Source organism: Coturnix japonica, chromosome 2 (genome assembly GCF_001577835.2).
Source record: "Coturnix japonica isolate 7356 chromosome 2, Coturnix japonica 2.1, whole genome shotgun sequence".
NCBI classification, from domain to species: Eukaryota; Metazoa; Chordata; class Aves; order Galliformes; family Phasianidae; genus Coturnix; species Coturnix japonica.
The window spans coordinates 117,372,115-117,395,388 of NC_029517.1; the positions used below are offsets into that span (position 1 = coordinate 117,372,115).

General features: G+C 44.8%; 1 protein-coding gene across 41 annotated transcripts in view; it reads right to left on the reverse strand.

The window, feature by feature from the left end:
• RIMS2 (regulating synaptic membrane exocytosis 2) overlaps positions 1–22,984 on the reverse strand; it is a 409,122-nt gene extending 386,138 nt beyond the window's left edge. For 14 of the 41 annotated variants that reach the window (XM_032442827.1, XM_032442829.1, XM_032442845.1 and 11 more), the window contains exon 1: positions 22,153–22,983. In XM_032442827.1, coding sequence (XP_032298718.1) covers positions 22,153–22,322 — 170 coding nt within the window. In that variant the 5' untranslated portion in view covers positions 22,323–22,983. Of the gene's footprint in view, positions 1–22,152 lie in introns of all 41 variants that reach the window. The other 27 variants (XM_032442842.1, XM_032442840.1, XM_032442836.1 and 24 more) reach the window with 8 other exon arrangements.
• Between the last annotated feature and the right edge of the window lie 290 nt (positions 22,985–23,274).

Sequence of the window (23,274 nt, forward strand, 5' to 3'; positions counted from 1 at the left end):
CTTACAGAAGAAGACTACATCTCCCAGGAACAACACGATAGGTCACGGGACCTGGACTCTATATTAACTCTGTCGCAGAACAGACTGACGTCTTTCGAGTTCTTGGCGTTCAGGGGAGTGTGTGGGAGCCTTCAGCCGTTCGCCTAGATTTACAGTAGGCTCTCGGTTACGGGACTCATTCTCTCTCCTATTTGCTTGATTCGTTAGCTCAATTTTCAATTATATTGCATTATATTGTGTTATCCTGTATTTCGATATAGTATTTAGTAAATAAGTGTGCCTCCTTAGATCGTTGCCGCTGTTTTCTTTTCCTAATTAACTTTTTTTTCCTTTCGGCCTAGGGCCCCTCCGGGGCCCACGGCCCCTGTCACGGGCGCAGGTGAACTTTTCGTTCAAACCGTGACAGATTTTGGTGGAGAATGCGGGCAAATTGAGTTGCTGTTTTTCTGTGTTTTCTTCTGTTGCTCTTTTAGCTTTTAACAGAGCTACGAGTTTTTTTTCCCTGTTAAGGAGCTATCTCGTGTTTGCGATTCTGCACCTGCGAGCTTGACCTTGAAAGTCCAGGCGGACTGCCAATACTCCAGTATATTTTATAAACACTGCTGAGCTTTGTTTTCTTTTACTTTTTTCTCTCTATTGGAGGAAAAAAGATGTTTTCTCTACTAAATTTGTTTTACCAGGGACTGTGTGCCATTGGTTCCTTTTTTGAGACGCTCCGAACATATTGGGCCATGTTTAAGCTAGCCACTTTTTCTTATGGAGCTATACAATTGTATAATGGATTGAAAGCATGGTTAGCAATGCTCACTTCGTATCTGTATACAGCTCCAGAGGGAGCAACTAATGCAACTAATTATACAGAAATGGTGATTTTTAAGCGTGCTCCTCTTTCTTTCTATGAATCCTTTATGCAGTTCTTGAATGATCAGTGGGCCACACTCTTAATCTCCCTGATCTTACTGTTGATTATTGTAATAATCTCACTCAGTATCTGGATTTATAACATCCGGAGGAAGTCTTCCCTAGAACCAGAGAATACTGAGTGGCAGGGAATTGAAGAGATTCTCAAAGGACAGACATCTTCAGTGTTATGGAGCTTCACTCCTGAACACTTGAAGAATCCTGAGAGTTTGATTGCATATTTGAGGCAGGAATGTTGTGGCTCAGGCAGATCTCAGGAGGCACAAATGATTTTGGGCCTAGCTAATGCTTATTGGGCCTTAGTCAATACCATTCCTGAGAGAGAGAGTCTTAGAGCTGAGGCAGAAAAACTTTGGACTGAGAAGGTAGAGAGAGAAAAAGCTTTTGAAGCTGAGAGAAAGATCTCCTGTACCAATGAGACTCAACTTGGTACGAGAAGAAGAGTCTTAGAGCTGAGGCAGAAAAACTTTGGACTGAGAAGGTAGAGAGAGAAAAAGCTTTTGAAGCTGAGAGAAAAGATCTCCTGTACCAACGAGACTCATCATTGGTACGAGAAAGAGAATCTTAGAGCTGACGCAGAAAAACTTTGGGATGAGAAAAGCTCCCTGCAATCCCAACTCAACACTCTCCAGTCCGAGCACAGCGCCCTCCGGTCCGAGCACGACACTCTCCAGTCCGAGCACAGCGCCCTCCGGTCCGAGTACAACACTCTCCAGACTGAGCGCGATGCCCTCCGGACCGAGCACAATGCCCTCCAGACCGAGCACAACACTCTCCAGTCCAAGTATGACGCCGTCCAGTCTGAGTGCGGCACCCTCCAGGCCAAGCATGATGCCTTCCAATCCAACTGCGACACCCTCCAGTCCGAGCACAACACTCTTCAGTCTGTGCATAATGCCCTCCAGTCCGAGCATAACGCTCTTCAGACTGAGCACAATGCCCTCCAGACCGAGCACAACACTCTTCAGTCTGTGCATAATGCCCTCCAGTCCGAGCATAACGCTCTTCAGACTGAGCACAATGCCCTCCAGACCGAGCACAACACTCTTCAGTCCGAGCATAATGCCCTCCGGTCCGAGCATGACACTCTCCAGACTGAGCGCGATGCCCTCCGGTCCGAGCATGACACTCTCCAGACTGAGCGCGATGCCCTCCGGTCCGAGCACGACACTCTCCAGTCGAGTACAGCGCCCTCCGGTCGAGCATGACACTCTCCAGACTGAGCGCGATGCCCTCCGGTCCGAGCACGACGCTTTCCAGTCTGACCACAAAGACCTCCGGTCCAGGTATGACACTCTCCAGTCCAAACATAAGACCTCCAGTCCGGGTACGACAATCTCCGGGCAGCGCGCAGCGCCCTCCTGTGTAGGCACAACGCTCTCCAGTCTGAGCACGACGCCCTCCAGTCTAGTTATAACGTCCTCAGGGCAGAATGCGACACCCTCAAGTCTGAACCGTATGTACTCCAACTTAACCAACCACCGGGGGCACCAGATACAATGTTGGTTGCCCCTGTAAGAGGGCGAAAAACAAACGAGTTTCAACTCAGATAGAGAAAATGCAGAAGGAGTTAGAAGAGCGGAGGGAGTTAGGAGAGCAGGACTCAGGAGAGCAGGGGGACTCAGGAGAGCAGGGGGACTCAGGAGGTCAGGGGGACTCAGGAGAGCAGGAGGAGTCAGAAGACCAGAGGAAGTCGCGCGGGGCAGTGGTTGTAGAGGCAGTATAAGAAGATGTTCGAGGAGGAGAAGAAGTCAGAGGAGCAGAGGAAGTTAGGAGAGAGAAAGTTAGGAGAGAGGAAAAAGGAGGAAGGTCGCCTGGAGGAAATAACACAAGCGTCAGAGTCAGGGTCAGAGTCAGACGAGGAGCCAAAAGCTAGATTTTTCTACGAGAATTTCTCGAGTCCAAACTTATAGATGGGGCAGCCTCATCAACACAGCTGCCAACATTAACACCTGGGACTCCTGATAGAGCAAAAGGTGAGCAAAGTATTACGACCATTATTGATCGATCTTTTAAACTGAGTGAAATTCGAGATCTGAGAAAGGATTTCACACGTCAGCCAAAAGAAAATATGGTCACTTGGTTACTTCGCTGCTGGGACAATGGTGCCAACAGTGCGTGGCTCGATGGCAGTGAAGCTCGCCAACTGGGTAGCATTTCCAGGGACTCACGTGTGGACAGAGGTATAGGCACATGCCAAAATCGGTCCTACACCCTCTGGAAGCGGATGTTGATAGCGGTAAGAGATAGATTCCCTTTAAACGGGACTTGGAGCCTGAGAAAAAGAAATGGACTGATATGGAGAAAGGTATCCAATTTTTGAGAGAAAGGGCTCTGGTGAAATGCTCTACAGCCCCCAGTTCAATCGTAAACAATCCAAACCAATTACATGATCCTGAAGCAGTCCACGTTCCACGACAAAGTGGCGTACTTTACAAAGGCAGCTCCAGAAAAGCATGCCAGTGCACTTGCATTGGTATATGGCAAAGGGAAGAAAGCCCCTGTAAATGAGCTAATTAGCAGAACTTCAGGAGCTTGAATTATTTATAAGCGCTACAGAAGTTAAGCTTTATACTTCAGCCATTGTCCAAATGGGAAAAAAATAGTGGAAAGGTTAGACAAATGTGGAGGAAACACAAAGTGATATTATTGACAAATTGGCTAATGTGCCTGATGTAGATGAATCCACGGTGGTACAAGATGATGGAAACCAGGATTTTCCACAATCGCCTATTGAGGAAGCTAAACAACATGAGTTCCTCTCGACCTGTATCATCGAAAATCTCAACCATAAAAAAGAGACGTCCTCGTATTCAAGCAAATGACAACGATAAGACACCTCGTATTCAAGCAAACGACAATGATAAGACCATACGTTTTGCTTTGTTGTATTTCTTGAGTAATCATGGGGAGGATATAAAGAAGTGGTATAACTCATCCACTTCTGCACTTCAGGCACGAGTGAAAGAATTACAATCCAAAACAACCACCAAGGTGAACTCTTCCAAACGGGGGAAAGTTCCAGTTGCTGCAAGCCCCGAGGAAACAATAGAGGGGCCCTGCCCCCAGCCAGGGGGGGGAAAGGGACAACAGAGTATACTGGACTGTGTGGATTAAGTGGCCTGGCACATCTCAACCACAGAAATATAAAGCCTTGGTGGACACTGGTGCACAATGCACCCTAATGCCCTCAAGTCACCAAGGGACACAACCAATTTATATCCATGGAGTGACTGGGGGTTCCCAAGAATTGACTATGTTGGAGGCCGAAATAAGCCTCACTGGTAAAAACTGGCGAATGCACCCTATTGTGACTGGTCCAGAGGCTCCATGTATACTGGGAATCGATTACCTTAGGATGGGATATTTCAAGGATCCCAAGGGGTATCGATGGGCCTTGGGATAGCTGCTGTAAACACAAATGGTGTTGGGATTAAGCAGCTGTCAACTTTACCTGGTCTGTCAGCCTTCTGCTGTGGGGTTGCTCCAGGTAAAAGACCAAGAGGTACCAATTGCCACCAAAGTGGTTCACAGACGGCAGTACCGCACCAATAGGGACTCATTGCTCCCCATTCAAAAGCTAATTCGCCAATTAGAAAATCAGGGAGTGATTCAGGCTTACAGAATGCCTAATTAAGGTATATTAGAGAAAAAGTGTTTCCTTAACATTAATCCACTCTATCTTAAGTCCTATACCTAATTGAACTATTCTGTACCTAATTGAAATATTTTCTGAGACTCTATCTATATATCTACAGAAAATCATTGGCTGCACTCTCCCACAACATCAAATTCCCTTGTGGTACACATTGGACATTCCCATTTTTGTCCATCACCCACCACGTGCACCCAGGTCCCTGGGCAAAGACAGTACCCCGGAGAGGTTTGCCCTTTCCAGACGCTGGAAGGACCCAAACCGTCTTTCCCAACACGCTCTTTATGTGTACTACAGGAACCTTATCTCCCTCCACGGTACGTAGGGAGCTGGATTGGTTAGGACCATTACGATTACTAGATCTCCGAGTGTTGACCAACCAGGTGGCTTCTGCTAAATGGTTCTCCCAATTTTTATATGTTCCGCCACCCATTGCTTTTAACATAAGGTTCCAGTTTACAGGAACCTTATCTCCCTCCACGGTACGTAGGGAGCTGGATTGGTTAGGACCATTACGATTACTAGATCCTCGAGTGTTGACCAACCAGGTGGCTTCTGCTAAATGGTTCTCCCAATTTTTATACGTTCCGCCACCCATTGCTTTCAACATAGTTTTCAACAACCCATTGAATCGTTCAATCTTACCAGAAGCTGGTGCATGATAGGGAATATGGTAAATCCACTCAATGCCATGATTTTTAGCCCAAGTGGTTACAAGGGAATTTTTAAAAATGGGGGGGGGGGTGGGGGGGGGCCGGGGGGGGTGGCGGGGGGGGGGGGGGGGGGGGGGGGGGGAGGGGGGGAGGGGGGGGGGGGGGGGGGGGGGGGGGGGGAGGGGGGGGGGGGGGGGGGGGGGTGGGGTGGGGGGGCGGGGGGGGAGGGGGGGGCGGGGCGGGGGGTGGGGGGGGCGGGGGGGGGGGGGGGGGGGCGCGCGGGGAGGGGAGGGGGCGGGGGGGGGGGGGGGGGGGGGCGGGGGGGGGGGGGGAGGGGGGGGGTGGTGGGCGGGGTGGGGAGCGGGGGGGCGGGGGGGGAGGGGGGGGGGGGCGGGGGGGGGGGGGCGCGCCGGGGGCGGGGGAGGCGGGGGGGGCGGGCGGGGCGGGGCGGGGGGGCGGGGGGCGGGGGAGGCGGGGAGGGGGGGGTGAGGCGTGGGGGGGGGAGGGGGGGGCGGGGGGGCAACGCGGGGGGGGGTCCATTATCTTGATTCAATTCTTGTCGGAGTTTGGCCATGCCGCCATAGTGATTTTGCTTTTTCCAACCCATTAATATGGTGTTTTCGGGCGAGCGGGTTAGCATGGGGGGTTACTGCGTATGGTTTCGAGTCCACCAAGTGGTTGCTCCACATGGTGAGTACATAACGCTTTACCATTGCGAGACGTTTGGGCAGTGATATAATCAACTGCCATGCCTTTCTTCCATACTTTATGACTTTGCCATCGTCCCTTCCACATCCCACAAATAGGTATCTATCCATCTTGGACCGCTATGAATTTAATTTATGCGCATGTTTATCCATAACAATCATGGACTATACCTTATGAGAAATGCAATCCATAGTTTAAGTCCACCCCTCGGTACTCTGGCCCCACTTATATGTTATGCCATCCCTTGACCTTGATGACCCTGCAGCTCATGTCAGTCTCAGTGGGCCCACCGAGCTAGGAATAATTCACCTTGTTCTGCCAGTCCAGCTTCCTATTTGTGAGCCACCTCAATTTTGTCAGCTTCGATCTCTAATCCTGTATGGTTATTTTTATGTTCTTCAAGTAGCTCTTAGCCTATTTAGGCACATGGCATCTACACTGAGCGCACCTTTTACAACAATTGTCTCTCTTATTCGGGCTTTAGCGAATGTCGTTCCCACAGTTCAGCAGCCTAAACAGGCCTTCTACTTCTTCTTCGCGGTCGTATGCGCCTCTCCATTATTCGATCTTCCCACTGTTGCAACCATCCGCCCATAAGGCATTTCGCCACCATCCTGCATCGTACTCAGTTATATAAGATGACAGCATGGCCCCTCCTCTCCCGTTCAGCCACATCTAAAGCCGCTTGGAACGAGGCCGATTACCTCTGCGGGAATAGTAATCTTGTAATGTCTTTACCTTCAGTGGCCTCTGCAACTTGTCGTGTGGGGCTCCATACTAAAGCAGCTTTCCATCTGCCGCTCGCCGATCGTAAGCTTCCCACAATACGAACCCATGATCCATCTGTGAATTTAGGGCATTAATTTCTCTTTTTCTGTTTTCTGGGCTAGCGGTCATTGTATGGCTGTGCCTCTTTTAGACACTGTGAGTTAACCTGCTTCTGTAGCTGTGGTTTTTCTAATTTTTACTCGTCACGGCGCTAGGTCCATGATTCTACTTCTAGAATTCTCAGTGGACGGCGCTCGAGTTTTCCCAATTCCCGAGACTCGTTGAGTAATTACTATGAAATCCTAGACTATACTCTCCATACAGCAGATACAGCGATATTCAGTAAGCCCATGCTCATATGGGTTGGAGGGAAACCTGTCTCTCTTTGAAACCATCCAGTTTATGTGACCTGGCACAGCGCACGTCGCGTGAGCTCTGCTGATGCAACTGAATCTGTCCTGAAACCTCTCGCTTCTGTCCCAACTACTTCAGAAGCAAGCCCCGAACCCCCCCTCATTACACGGGCTAAGATCTCCTTCTCAGTTGGGAGTGTAGCGCTCCTCAGACCCAATCTCGACTCCAAAATCCTAGGGGGTCGGCCTCGGCGTCTCCTCCTGAGGCTCTTTGCCACAAACTCCAGGTGGACCCCCCAGCAAAGCAGTGTAGAGGATGGTTCTTTCACTCCTGGTTCCGTCCGCTACTGGCCCCAAGGCCACGGGGCACGGGCTATTTCTTGTTTTATCTGCTCAAAAGCCTGCTGCTGCTCAGGACCCCATGAGAAATTATTCTTCTTCCGTGTTACCTGATAGAGAGGGCTCACAATGAGGCTGTAGTTTGGAACATGCATTCTCCAAAAACCCACTACTCCCAGAAAAGATTGGGTCTCTGTTTTATTTGTGGGCGGAGAAAACTGAAAAATTTCTTTTCAGTGTGGTCACACGTCAGGTGCACAACTAAATCTGCAAATCCGTAACTTGGCAGAATCTATTTCTTTTATAGCAATTATAAAAACTTAACCGCTTTCATACCATGTCTATTTTTTTTCTTCCACGTTGGCATAGACAGCAGCAGAGGTTCAGATCACACTTTGTGCTCTCTCACACACTACCTTAGAAGCTTCTGGTACTTCATTGACCCCAACAGTCATAACTGTAGCAACCAACAGGACCCACTATTTAAGAAGATAATAAATTAAATTACAATAAAATTTTTCTCTTTTTTCAGTAGTCTGCATTTCAGGTGAACTGCAAACAAATTTAGAGCCAAAATCACAACATAATTTCAACAATCATAAGTTCTTATCTCCATACAAAAACTGAAGTAGGGCTCTCCCACGGTTCACTTAATAGGAAGAGTATTTGGTCATTATGCCACCTATGAAAATGCATGAGCTTGTGTGTGCTGCAATTACAACTAGGATCTTTGCTACACACCTTTCATTATTTATGATGCTGATCACATCGGAAAATGGAACAACACAGCTTTCCAAAGCCCATCCACTTGCCCGGCTTCCTCTAAGGCATTTCCTTTCCTTCCATAACCCATGAGCAAAACCAGCCTTCTGTGCTCACCAGAAAATCAGTTCAAAGTGTCTGAGAAAAAAAACTGCAGTCACTGAGACATAAAGGTTAGTTCACCCCGAGCTAACATCAGCAATGGCTTTTCAACTCCAGTTACTCAACGGTCAAATTTTAGGAGCATTTTCCTAGTTTTCTTCACAAGAAAACGCTCTGAAAGTTATTTTTGGCTGCATTTACTCATAAGGCTCAAAAATGGGATCTTCAAAATCGGAAATGACTTCCTAAGAGTTGATTGCTGGTTTTCTCAATGACTGCAACAAGAACAGTCATTGCTGACTGTGGAAACAAGAGCAGAGTAAGGCCTCTGCTTCCAGCGACGCAAACAGAACTAAGCTCATCTCTGCCAGCCCCTCAGCTGCACTAGCACAGCTGCTTGCAGGACCGTACAGTAAACCAGATCAGTTCCTTTCCGCGGCTTAAAAATAGCTCTGCCAAAATAGGGAGGAGGAGGATATTTTTAAATTCCCTGCAGCACTTCCACTAGACAGCTCCCCAGTCACTTGCACCAGGCCACAGTGGTGCCGGGAAGGCAGGGAGCCACTGTTGAGGTGGGCACAGGGTTCTGACAGCACTGGGCTGCCCACAGACAGAGCCGGGCCACGAACACCCACCTCTGGGGGAGCCTTCCTCTTCTGTTTCATTAACTCGAGTATTCGTGAGAGTGATGTCACATGGCTTGAGTTGCCCTTTGTGAACACAGTCACAAAATACTTGCTGGTATTCTGGTGATGCAGCTTTTAATTATGAATCTATAGAAATATGTGCTTCTGTATACATTCTTATCTTTTATTATTATTATTATGCCTGTATGAAGCCAGTTATGAAGTAAAATGCAAAGATAATGGAGCTGATGGGCAGAATTCAATAATGCTTTCCTTCCTTTGAATCGCACCCAGAGAACTTTTCCAAAGAAAACCTTTATTAAACTGAAAGTAAGGCTGGAATACATATTAGCACTGTAAGTATAGAAGCGATTATGCAGATGTTCCAACCATCCCTAAAAAGAAATACTAATGATTGCTGAATCTGTTAAGTAATGAGAATGCATAGAAGAGTTCCTGTATAAACCTCATCCCACATCATGATAATGACATTTCAGCAGCATTACAAATACTGAACGCAAGTTACTTGTATCCAAGCTAGATGTTATTTCATGGTACTTTCCCCCTTTTAACAGAAGCCGCCATCCTTCTCATGGGCAGCTTTATTAAAAGCCCAGCAGCAGCAATGGGTGGCAAAAGCTATTTCGAAACAGGTCATCTTTATAAGGAAGTGCTCATTCTTACTTGGGTTAAGCACAGCAGCCCTGTTGAAAGTAAAGCTTTGCATGGATTACTACAATAAAACACTCCTAAGCCCCTGTCAAAGAATAACCTGTGGTTACAAAGAGTGACAAAAAAGCTACCAGTTCTAAACTACTCTTTCCTATTTACCTAAGAACAAAATTAAGAGCACGTTACTGGATTACTGAAATCAGTAGCAACAAAAAGTATACAACTGTGCATTTATTCATTTAATGACCTTATGAACTAACGAATTTTCTGTTGAACATTCAGGAAATTCTTTCTTAATTAAAAGAGTAGATGTAAATTGGGATGGATATGCTACATTCTTTATATGTACAGTGGTTACTCACTGTAAAAAAAGAGACATATAATTAACTATTAAATTATAACTGAAGTTACAGCAAAAGTGCAGTTTCACTGAAAGCTTTTCAATTTTAAAAATATTACTTGACAAAATTAGAAGTCCAAAAAAAGATCATTTTTAAACCTATATTCATTTTAATTATTGTATCTTCTACTTGTAAATAACTGGTCTTAGTGAGAAAAGAACTGGTTATTTTTATCAAGGTTGTGTATGGGCATGTGTTATTCTGATTGTGCTCTAATTAAACAATTTTCATCATTCTTGTTTGCGTAGAACAAATACTGCCATTCATTAGCTACAGCCTCCATAAACTTCATTTACCTTTGTCCCCTTCTTTTTCAGATATCAATCAGACACACAATTCACCTTTTCCAAATACTGAGAGCTTACTCTGTATGCTATCCTGAAAATACCTTTCCTTGGCTTCACATCAACTTACAGATCACCTATTTCAGACATACCATTGGACATGGTTTAATGGGAGCTATTGGTAACAGGTGAACGGTTGGACTGCATGATCTTTTAGGTCTTTTCCAACCTTGGTGATTCTATGATTCTATAAACAGGACAGGAAAACATTTATTTGGATTTTCTGAAACTTATTTTTAAGCAAAGGTGCAATTTTTAAAAAGAAATGTGGAAACTGGATAAGAACTTTGTTTACAGAATAATTTGTTTGTTTGTTTGCTTAACTTTGCAGCCTGCTAACTTTGAATCTCCCCGGCATGTTTGATAATGTTTAGCAGAATAATGAAAATTACTTCTTCTCTTGAAATGTCTTTTAGTGTGAAATATATAAGCATGGAAGAAATACCAACGTTCAAGAAATATTTCTTTTTGTTACATTTAGCTCTGCAAATCTGCCACTTACACGTAAACCAGACTATCAGCAAAGCATCTACGCCATAATTTCACAACTAATCCTAAATGCCAAGAAATTATTCAAAAACAGGACAAAACCCCTCATTACAGACGTGAATTGAAATAAAATTCTTGCTCTAAATAGTCCGCATGTTTACTGTTATATTTCATATCAGTAATGCTATAAGTAGCTTAAGAAAAAATAAGATTTTCTTGAAGCGTTTTAACTTTAGTACAAAACACGTGTTCAGTAAAAATATAATCCTCAGCCTTCCAAACGTGACAGTGATGCTATTTTTCTAGCTGTTAGATAATACATGGTTCAGCTGTCAGTTACTGTGCAGCAGTTGGTTACACAGAATGAAATGAATCATAATCGCAGTGACTAACCAAATTAATAGAAGCACGCTGAATCAAAACTCGTGTTCCCAAACTGTCTTAGGGCCTGATTCAGCAAAAATGTATTTGATTTCTAATCCACACAACATCTTCAGCAGATACCTGTTTATCCAGGCTTTGAAAGCACACAAATGCTGGTTTCAGAATGCCTATCAATAGCTTCTCCCAACAATAGCAAATCAGTTCCTTTTCTTTTCTTTTTTAATTTATCAGAAGTGTTCCTACCAACTTCTAAATACACTGTAGCTAAATAAATATTGTTGAATTAATGATCTACTGGCAGAAAAAGCAGAGAAGATACTCAATGCATATGTTGAAATCTTAACTTACACTGATATATGGAAGAGAGATGGTGTTTGAGTTCAGAAAAACCTTAAACTGAGGTTACAGGGAAATATTTGTTTCCATATGGCAGAAATACTCTGTGTTTTTAGCTACTCATCTAGCAACTAGACTATCTTCACCCATAATTTTCTAGCTTTTGGCTGGAAATATCCACTAGTCGTTCATGCTAGAGAATGAAATGCACAGATTTATTTCACAGTGTACTTTTGTCAGCAGATATGTTTCAACCCACTTACTGGAAATATCTCATAATCCAAGGTCTTTTAAAGCTCATTCTTTGAAGGCTCTCTGAAATTAGCCTAAAAGATATATCAAATCCTAAGAATAACCTTGGACTAAAAAGGAAGCATACTCAGGTTCCTGGGAGTGAGTCTCAAAAACTAAAAATATGGATAAATAAATATGCCCTAATTAATAATTTATTAAAATATTATCCAAAGGTACAGATTGACAGACCGGCTCCTGAAGAAGTCTAAAGAGAGCCATAAAAGTCAGCTCCAGTACAGAAGCGGCTACGGCATTTTTATTAGACCACAGAGTGAAGTGTTCTCAAAGCCAGAACTCAGAGGGTGAGATTCAACTTACCTAGCTTAAGAAGTCTACAGAGACTTGATATCTGACATACTCACTCTATCTTTTTAAGTCCATGGCTGGAAATGGGCTCTGCAGTTCATCCAGAGTACATGAACTGTCTAATTTGAGATGGATCACATCCTGAAAATACCTCCTTTTTCCACTGGCTCTAAATTGAATTTTAGAATTTTAAAATGTTAAGCGATTCAATACGTAGATGCATTACACTATAGGTACTAAAACTTGATCAGAATGATTTCAGAGATTCTCTGTACTCAATCCCAAACTCCAAATGTTGTCAACGTGGAATGAAACATATACTAAAACAGAGACAAATTCTTTCTTTAACCAAGCAGTTCTCAGAACACAGAACCTGAAGTCTAATTTCATGAGGACTCACAACCCAAATTCTTCTGTCTAGGTGTGGTTCTCATAAGAATGCCTTGGCACCTCGTAAAATGTCATCAGTTCTTTGCTCAGTCAGTAATGTAAATAATCTCTTTCCACTATCCATCCACTTATTTTCATTAGATGATTAGTAATTAAATACCTTCGGGAGCCCAACTTCTTTATCAAATTTGTTCTACATCAAGCAAAATCCTCCACAAAAGAAATACATACAGCACGGACAGCAACTCTTTCCCTTACAATGTTGAAAAAGCCTTTCCAAGGAGGTGCAATCTCAATGTTCTACAATCTTCTCAGCTGGAGAAGATTTGGACACAGCTTTCCCTTCCCTAACCAACAAGCCATGGGCAAAACTGGAAAGAGATTATTCTGCATTCTGCCTATGAAAATAAGTGACTGTGTAGTCAAGAACACGGATAGCTGAGCTAAGGCCAGTGAGATGAAGTTCAACAACACCAAGTGCTGGCCAAGAAAGCCAATGGCATCTTGGCTTCTACTAGAAACAGTACTAAGAGCAGAAGTAGGGAAGTGATCATCCCTTTGTACTCAGCACTGGTGAGGCCACGCCACAAGTACTGTGTTCAGTTTTAGGCCCTTCACGACAAGAAAGACATCAAGGCCTTGAAGTATATCCAGATAAGAGCAACAAAGTTGGTGAGGGATCTGGAGCACAAGTCTTAAAAGGAGCAGCTGAGGGAACTAGGATTATTTAGTCTGGAGGAGGCTCAGGGGATGTCTTAATACTCTCTACAGTTACCAGAAAGGAGGCTGTGGCAAGGTAGGGGTCAGCCTTTTCTCCCATGTAACTAACAATAAAACTATAGGGAATGGCCTCAAGTTTTGCCATGGTGATTCAGATTGGACATTAGGAAAAATTTTTTTTCCAAAAGAGTGGTCAGTTGCTGAAATAGTCTGCCCAGGAAGGTGACTGAATTACCATTCCCTGGAGGTGTTCAAGAAATGTTTAGATGTTGTACTGAGGGACATGGTTTAGTGGGGAAATATTGGTGGTAGATGGATGGTTGGACTGCAAGATCTGGGAGCTCTTCTCCAACCTTCGTGATTCTACGATTCTTTGAAAGTGTAAACAAGCAAGATAAAGTCTTATAAAGTCTATACAGCTTGTCATTAGGATACTCTCCAGAGGCAAATCCTAGTTGTTGCACCATGGGCTGTATACACATTTTATTTAAGTGTTCTAATAAAACATCCTAAGAGGTATATGATACAGACAGAACACAGTCCAACAGGGATGAAGACTAACTACATGTAGCTGAGATAATCAACTTCAAAAGACAGCACAGGTAGTGATTCACTCAAGAACAGCTCTGCAGAAGAGTACGTTGAAGGATCCCAAGCAAACCATGAGTCAACTTGCTACACTGTGACAAAAAAAACAGATATACATGACATTGGCAGTACAAGGGAAGTGAGTGTTCTATGCAGGACGTATTACATTACCCTTGTACTGTCTCCAAACCCTTGACTGCAATGCTGTGTCTCATTCTGGACACTGTATTTCAAAAGAGTTCAATTAGAAGGAATACTGAGAACAGCAACAAGAACAGCCTGAAGTCTATAAAATATGACCTGTTGAGTCTACAAAAAGGAGTAGATTCTCACCTAAGAAAGGAGATACAACCCCAGATGTGAAATATATTAAAGGTTGCAGCAAAGAGTAACAGAATGTTCTGCATTTCCACTGGAGATGACGTAGCTAAGAAAAAAGAGATTACGTAGGGAGATCCAGGAATCTCCATCCCTGGTTTGGTCAGCAGTTGTTTCTTTGTTCCCATGCTTCTCAACAATACACTGCCACCTGCAAAAAAACTTCATACATATCAGGATTGAGGAGTTTTACACAAAGATCTGTCTGGGCCGCTCCTTATCTTTTCCTGTGTAGGCAGCACAGCTCTTGCAGAGCCAACTAGCTTGAACTCTGTATATCTCTTGTAATGTTCTCCTGCTTCAGCCATGGAATCTATTTACTTCATTGGCCAGGTGTGCCCTCACAGCTGGGAACCACTACATTAGACAAGTAAGTGTCATGAATTGCTCTGTTATAATTGGTCACACCTGCAGGCAAAGGATGAATTGGAAAGTCACTCGAGGCCCCAGCTAGCCCTATTTTCTATTGGTCTTTGAGGTTTTTTTGAGCTTTAAACAGCCTTACAAAAGCATTACTTCTTGCGCACCTTTTCTATAAAGAAAAAAGAAAAATGTATACATACACATTAAGAGTTAGGGACAGTCCAGGGAAAAAAATTTCTTACTAACACACTACAGTTCTCATTTTTGAAAAGTTATCTGGAAGACGCTTGCAAAACATTTTCCAAAAACTACAAGTGATTGTAACTCACCATTTCATTAAAAAGTCAAGATATTTCTATGATAGAACACAGTCTAAAGAAAGGCTACCCCCACTAATACAGAGAATCCAACGGCCCTGCTATATCAAATACTTAGTAATGCTGGACAGCCTGTGAGACAGCACATCTTCTCCCAGGCAACAAACAGGACCCGAGGAAATGGCCACAAGTTGTACCAAATGAGGTTTAGATTGGAAACAAGAAGGAACTTTTTCTCTCAGAGTGGTCAGGCACTGGAATGGCTGCCCAGGGAGGTGGTGAAGTCACCATCCCTGGCAGTGTTCAAGAGGCGTCTGGATGAGAAGCTACGAGATATGGTTTAGTGGTTTGCTGTAGCTACGGTAGTGGGAGGATGGTTGGTGATGATCTTGTAGGTCCTTTCTAACATTGTGATTCTATGATTCTATGATGTACAACCATAATGCAGTATTTGCTATAGGAAAACATTCACCTTAAATATAATGATACTGAATAGAGAAAGTGTTTAAGCAAATTCATGTAAGACGCAAGAAGAAAGAATCAATTAGGACAGTAAAATGAAAATCACTTATTTATGTTTTAATTAAAGTTTAAAGATTTTCTCTGTGAATTTTCTAAGTAGAGGCAGCTGGATTTTTTCGTAACACAAGCTCAGCTCTTGCTGACTCCAGCTAAAACGCAGCATATCTCAGTATGTTGTTGTAACAACATCTTAAAGTCTACATCAAAGTTAATCCTCAGGCTCTCATCAAAACTTCAAAACTCCAAGTCAAGTGGACTACCTGAAACTCCTCCCCATCAAAATGCATTAATTTGATTTCAGATTATCAAAATGCAACTAAAATAACCCAATAAAAACGTTTAGGCAGAGAAAAGTGATGTCAACCAATATTCAAATTAAAGGATATAAAAGAATTGCATTTTACCTTCAAACAAAAATAGCAGAGAACAGTATAAATTACTTTGAAATCTTACACTCCTAAAATGAAAGATATTAACTTCTTAAACACACTGCTATTCCCCCACATGATCTTACATTACCTGCTACAATCCTGGTCCTAACTGATAATCCCTTTGCGGCTTCAATACCTTGGTGGGGGTGAAGGGGGGGGTAAACATGAGGAATCAGTCAAAGCAGAAAAACCTACTATTTTACTGTATCACCAGAAGTTCAACGAAGCATGAGAGACAGTCACTGGAGTTTACTGAGCTTAAAAAAGCAGTACCAGATTATATATAAACTGTTGTTCTTAATGAACTATAATACAGCCTCAACAGCCAGTTATAATTTGAGGTTCTAACAGATCTTCCAATTACAACATGCAGTCTTTCAAGAGAGACATACTCTAAACTCAGCCAGCATAGAAAACAACATAGTTTGATTTCAACATAAATGTATTTCATTTAATTTGCCTGAATAACTAGTTTTGAATGCCATTTTTAAACAGTCTTTAAGTAGATTCTTCTCTCTTATGAGACTGAATGCTCATTTTTAAAGTATATTTGTTATCCATGATAACTTGTAGCTCTTAACCATGAAATAGCACGACAAATGATTATGACAGCCCACATGCTCTAGACTTTCTCAAAAACTTGTCCCCATCTCAAGACTCACTGTTAAGTTACAATGTCTGCAGCAAGTATAGAATAGATCATAACTAATAGATTTTTTGTTTCTTTTTGTTTTGTTTTGTTTTTTTTTATCTTCCTAAGTTCCTCATCTTCTAAGGGAAAAACAAACATCCATCAGAGAAAAAGGAAAGAAGGCAACAACAAAATTCTTGCTAGAAAACGAGCTTGAAAAACAGAGACCAGTATACATAGAAAATTTCATAGCCTTCCGACTCCACAGGTTGTAAAGTTTTAAGGAAGTCAGAAAAGCAGAATGAGAGGAGACGTTCACTTCAAAAATTCCCAAGACTCTCATGTTTACCTTACAGATAAAAATAAAAAATGAGCATTTATGTACATGGCTAATCTCACACGAGTGGTTCCACTGGATTGAATTTCAATATTCAAATCATTGCACTACTCTTTTCTCTTTGTTATAGAACTTTGAATATTCATCAAGTATTTTAAAACTCAGTTGGCAGAGTAAAAATACACTATATTCCAAGTTATAAGCCTTAGTTGTAGAGTAACATCTCCTTGATGTCGTTTGTACTTAAAATACACACAGTAATTAAGCTATTGTTTCAATGGAAAAATCAATTGTTTGACATTCTCGGTTATTTAGATGCTGTCTAGTTCACAGATGTATGCGGGCAAAACCCAGAACAGAACATCCAGCCCCGTAACCCAACTTCCAGAGACCACTGAATTTCACCCAGTCACCACTTAATAGGAGACAGTCCTCATACCTTGAAGTATAGCCTACATTATTGCCCTTAATACGCAACATAAGTATTGTATTTTGGCTTCAAAGAAGTGTAAAAGCAGATTTATTTCACAAGATACACTTTTCAAAAAGCACATACCAGCTGGTGTTAACTGTCTCTTTTTTGAGTTCCTCATTAACTAAATCCTGTATCAGCTTTTCTATTTTTCAACCCCACGTGATATCAGGCCTCTCTATGTCCAGCCCGTCCTGCCTGCACTTTTAGAACACTGGAACAGCATCAGCACTACTGCAGCCTTCTGAAATTTTACTTAACATTAACATTAGCAAACCCAGTAATTAGTGTTACTGCCAGTCTGTATAATCTCCAAATACATTCTGCTTAGTCGCTGGCAGAAGTACCACTGCTATTCTTTGTAGACAGGGCAAGGAAGCATGCTAGAAGCTCTACAGGATAACTGTAAACCCTGGGTCTTCTTGAAGAGAAAGTGGTACAAGGCGTAACATCCTGACAGGTATTACTTACAGTATAAAGTGTCTAACCATGCGGTAAGAGAGAAGAGTAAGGAATAACAGCAATTTTGAGTGGCCAAAAAGGTGGTACAAATTTGTTAAATAAAAGAAAGGGAAGAAAATAAAAAATAAAAAAATAAAAAAATAAAAAAAAGTAAAACAAATGGGAGAGAACAGAGACAGAGAATGAGGTTGTAGGAAGGGAAAAAGGAAGGCAAAAGAAGCAAAAGGGAGCAGAAGATAATGAGATTTGTTCACTTTCTCAACTCTACCTACACTTATAATTTCCACTGTCACTTGCTGCATATATACTATAAACTGCATGAAGTTACTAAAGTCATTCTGATCAAATTTTTCTTTATAATAAATAGAAACAAGGGAAAAATAATGAGTGGTGCAGTAACAGCCTACTCGGATCAGTACTCTAAATTTAGGCAAAACTCAGCATCAAGTTATGGGACAATGCCTCAATCAACTACTATTGCCTGAAGTCCTAGTTTACAATGTGGCCAAAAGCAAATAGTTCTGCATTACCCACTAAACTTAGAACTTCCCATATACAGATCTCTTTGTTGGGGGGGAAAGGAAAAAAAAACGAACACCACAATAATTACCACCTACTCCCCCATCATCCCTTCAGGCCCAAATCCAAATCCTAAACATAGAATCCTTTGAAAGCGTTGTAAATCAGAGGTGATTACTCATGAAGCAGGATAATTATTTATAATGGTTGTGTGAGCTATTTACACTGCTGGGACACTCAGCCATGAATCCCATTGCTTCCCTTTCACCCAAGCCCAATATCCTGCCCCACACAGGAACCTACACAGCCCAGCCTCCTCGCAGTCTCCTCATCAGAGATTTAATTTCAGTCATTTATTACCATGGCTGTGAAACCACAGACACAGCAACTGAGTACACACAAGGCCGCAGCCAACCACACCCTCCTAGGGCTGAGGGCCTGATGGAGTGGGAAACAAAGAGTCTCCTCCACCTGACCTGCCTCCATCCATTCTCTCTCCCTGGATAAAAACGATGGCATCCCCCAGTTGATTCTGGTCACATGCACATACAGTGAGAGATGGCTTTTAACAGCTTCATGGTAAATTTAGGTGACACCGTACAAATGAAAAGCTGACTTATTTCATGATGAAACTCCTATTGGGAAAACTTGCATTCTGCTGAGCCAAACTGCCCATACCCCTGGAAAGCTGAAAAGTGTCAATTTCAGAGCTATGAGTCTCAGCATACAAGCAGAGCTTACTTTTAGAATACTTGGGTAAAGGAGCTGAGAACCTGCGGTCCTACAAGTAGATGGCTGTAAATGCAAACTATACAGGCTGAAACAAAATCTTTACACACAACGTCAGCAACCTAGCAAAAAAAACCAAAAACCTAGTGTTTTTTCTCTGTGCGCATCCTCTTTAGCCAGTCCTTTGATACAGAAATCAAGTGCAAACAAAAGGTAAAAAGGCAGACTATGGATCTCATAAAGCAATTCACTTAGAGAAAATGAGTTACCTAAAATCCGCTAGAAAGCTTATGCTCACAAAATTAGAAATTATGAGAGGAAGGATGCATATGATGTAAGGGTAACGTTCTTATACTTTATGCAATATCCATGAAATTAAAATACCCACAAAATACAAAATTGAAAACATGTAAGTATTTCTGTAACATGAGAGAAGGACTTAACGCTCTGCGTCCAGACATCAGTTGATTTTTCTGAACACTACGCATGTTAGTATGTTCAACATATGTACAGAAAAGCACATTCCCAGTACACAGCATTCAAAACACACTCCAAGGATCCCAACAGTTTCAGAGGACAGGCAGTCAGAGCAGCAGTTTGCTGCCTGTCCTCCTTTAAACACGGAAGCTCCACCACAGGAGCACAGTGCACAACTTCAGTAAGGCATATTTCACATAGCAAACCAGGCCAAAGGAAAGAGCAAATCTGGAAAGCTTCAGTTTTACATGCCATGTTCCAGCAAATCCTGGCAGGAATTCATGCTGACCTATCACTATTAGTTGCTACAGATTACAACTCAATACCATCTGCATTTCTTTTCTCCAAAAAGAGTAAAGCAAGCATAAGGAAAAGAAGATATGTATCTGTTTTAAATCCACACATATCTACCCCAGGGAGCACAAGGAAAAAAATAAACAGTCCACATTACAGATGTGAGTCACACTACTTAATGCACTTTTGGAAGATGCTCAGCTACCACCGTGATAGGCACAGCATAAGAATTTGAAGAGTACAAAATAGAAATAGAATAGAGAAAGGAAGTAGAGCCCAGGGACTAGCCATTCATGCTGATATTCAATCACCATAAATTATCTGAAATTTAGCGAAGACCCATGCTTGTCCCCTTCCACAATATTTGAACTGTTATTGTGCTAAGATCACCAGATATCAACTTTTGTTTCTATCATCTTTTTTTATCCCCCTAAATTTCACCATGGAATGAAATGACACAGTTTTATTGCTTAGTCAGACAAAAATACCTTCCACTTCAAAAGGAGCTCGCCTTCGAGGAGAATTACACTTGAACAAAGACTGCAGGATTTAGTTCTATATTTATCTATATGCAATAGCAGTAGCCCATTCATCTAAGTACACGGGTGTTTTTTGTTGTTTTTTTTTTTTTTCTTTCTTCTTCTTTTTCTTCTCTTGACAGAAGGAAAACATCTGTCAAGAGAATTAAGCCCAGTAATACCCACCTAAAAATGCAGAACATGCTGCATTTATGCATGTATGACTGGTGGAAGGTTGTGATTAATAAATCTGTTGGCACTTTCAGAATAAACATGCATCTTATGGACCAAGGAGCCACTTCACTTAGGGAAACCGAAACTGATGACTTACTCATCTGACACCAGATCGCTTCTCAGTATCCTATAAAATATTACAGGCCACCTATACAAATTCCACTGAGAACAGCATTTTTGTAAGAGCCTGTTTCAGGCTATCCTTTCTGTATAACCTTTAAGCCACTTCCCTCACTGCTCACATCGAAATCAAGAGTAAACTTTAATGGGAGCCTAATCTCCACCTAAAGCTTTGAGTTTGTCTTTAGACTGTGATGAAGCCCTTTCTTTTGTTGATTGTCTGCTTCCAAGATTCTAAACAGTTTATTTTTCATTTGCAAGCTGAAGAGTTCAAGCTGATCCTAGTATCACATTAAGATCGTAGATACTGAAGTTACCACAAAAGTTGCCAGGAGCTTCCTGTAAGTCTAGTATCATATATTTGAATTGCAACTTGAATATTTTTCCATTTCCTTCTTGGTTAATGATTCTAGGAGTGCAGAGATGTTAGACAGATGTGCATTTATTTTTGTACACGATACCATTTAGAAATACAAGAAATGCAACTTGCTTTAAAACGAGTGTCACAATATCAAGTCAATCGAATGGCATTAGGCTGAAAGGTATTTAGTTATAAAACTAGGTAAGGCACTTTATTTCCAGTGCTCACATTAAGCTGTCATTCTTTGAGATGTACACCCAATAAAAACACCTCTTGAAACAGACTTAAACAATTTAATCACCTCACAGCTCCATAGCTGCCATGTAAGTGATAACTTCAGTATAAGTTCTCGATAGGATGATAAAAAAGCAGTGAACCTTGGAAACAGGCTTTGGGGTAGCTTCCAGACACCAAGCTCAGAGGGCCAGCAGGAGCTGACATACCCATGACACAATACTGATTCACTGCTTTAACTTGCTGGGGACTGGCAAGAAAAGGGGCTCTCGGCGCTACAGCCTCGCTGCGTTGCTAAGAGCAGTACCCACGAAAGGAGCGAATAGCTCCTTGTTAAGCAGGCACTGGTCAGCACCACGGCGAGGGGACAGCTCCCGCAGCAGCCCCGCAGGACGAGCCCCGGACAGCTCCCGGTGCTGAAGCTCGGCCCCGGGCTCCCGCTTGGAAAGAGCAGCGGGGCGGGGGCGGGCGGCAGACACGTTGTCGGAGGAAGATGGCGGCTGTGGCAAACCCACCCGGCGAGGCAGCCGGAGTCTAGGCCCCAGCGGTCCCGCCAGCGCGGGGCATTGCTGCCGCCACCCGCCCGCAGTCCTCCGGGCCCCCGCACGGAGCCCGCTGCCGCCGAGCGCCTCCTCGGCCCGACTCCCCCCTTCCAGCCGGCGGCACCGCGCCGGGTGAGGACGGCACCTGTGCGGCCATGTTGGGCGCCGTGCCCCCCCGCCGGAGCCGGGGCCAGCGGAGCCTCGGCCGCCGCCCGACCCGCCGAGTCGAGCGGCCAGCCTCGGGCCCCGGGCTCCGCGCCGGCCCCGGCCCCGGCCGCGCCCCACCACCGCCCGAGCGGCGAGAGCCAGCCCTCCCCGGCCCCGCCACCCCGCTCCGCTCCGCCATCCTGCCCGGCCGAGCCGCCCCAGAGGGCCGGGGAAGGGACGCGCCCGCCCTTACTTGAGCACGGATTGCTCCTTCTCCTCTTCCTTCTTCTGGCGGTCCATGACGGCCAAGATGATCTTCCGCTCTTCCTCTGTGAGGTGGCTGAGGTCGGGCATCTCGGGCTGACTCGTCGGCAGCGGCTGAGGAGGCGCAGGGCCGCCCCGGGGCCCGGCGGGAGCCGACATGTTTGGTGAGAGCTCCGCGCCGCTACGGGAAGCGCTCTCCTGGCTCCGGAGGCAGCGGCGGGAGCGGCCGGCGCGGGGCGAAGCACATACAAATCAATAGCCCGTCAGCAGCCGGCAGCCTCGCGGCGAGGGGCGGGGTGCCCGAAGCCCCGACCTCGCAGCCACCCGCCCGGCCGCCGGCTCCCCGGGGGCGGCGGGGCCACGGGGGCGAGCGGCGGGGAGCGGGAAGGGGAAGGGCCGGGGAGGGGAGGAGAGAGCGGGATGAGCCCCGGAGCGCCGCGCTTTAGGGGCGAGCGGGATTACCTCGAGCGCCGAGCGGGGACAGGGGGGACGGAGCGGGGGGCGGAGGGGGAGAGCGGAGCCGCGGCGCCCCGGGGCGCGCAGCGGGGAGAGCCCCTACGGGCGAGCGCCGGTCCCGGCCGCCGGCCGCGGCTCATCGTTCCTCGCCGCCGTCCATGGAGGGGGCCGCCTCCCGCCGCCGCTCCGCGGCCGAGCCGAGCCGCTTCCTGCCGCCGCCCCGCTTGGCTACCGCCCTGCCGGCTGCGGGAGGGAGGCCGCCTAACCCATCGCATGGCGGACGGCCGGAGTCACGGGAGGGGGCTCCGCATCGCCCCGGCGCCACCGCCCCCACCTGAACGGCGCGGCGCCTCCTCCCGGAGCGGGGCGCGGGGCCGCCCCTAGCGGAGCTGAGCGGCGGGGACCGGCGGGAGGTGCTGCTGGCGCTTCTGTATTTAAATAAGTACATTAAAAAAAAAAAGAAAAGACGTGATAAAAATCACGCGAGGAAGGACAAGGAGGAGCCGCCGCGCTGGGAGGGCTGAGCCCAGCGGTCAACGGGGAAGGAGGGACAGGGCGGGCGGTGTATGGCCGCCGCCGCTCCCCCTACAGATGCTGCCCGGACGAGGGATGGGCGAAGAGGGGATGAACGCTCGGTGGGGCCGGGACGCGGGAT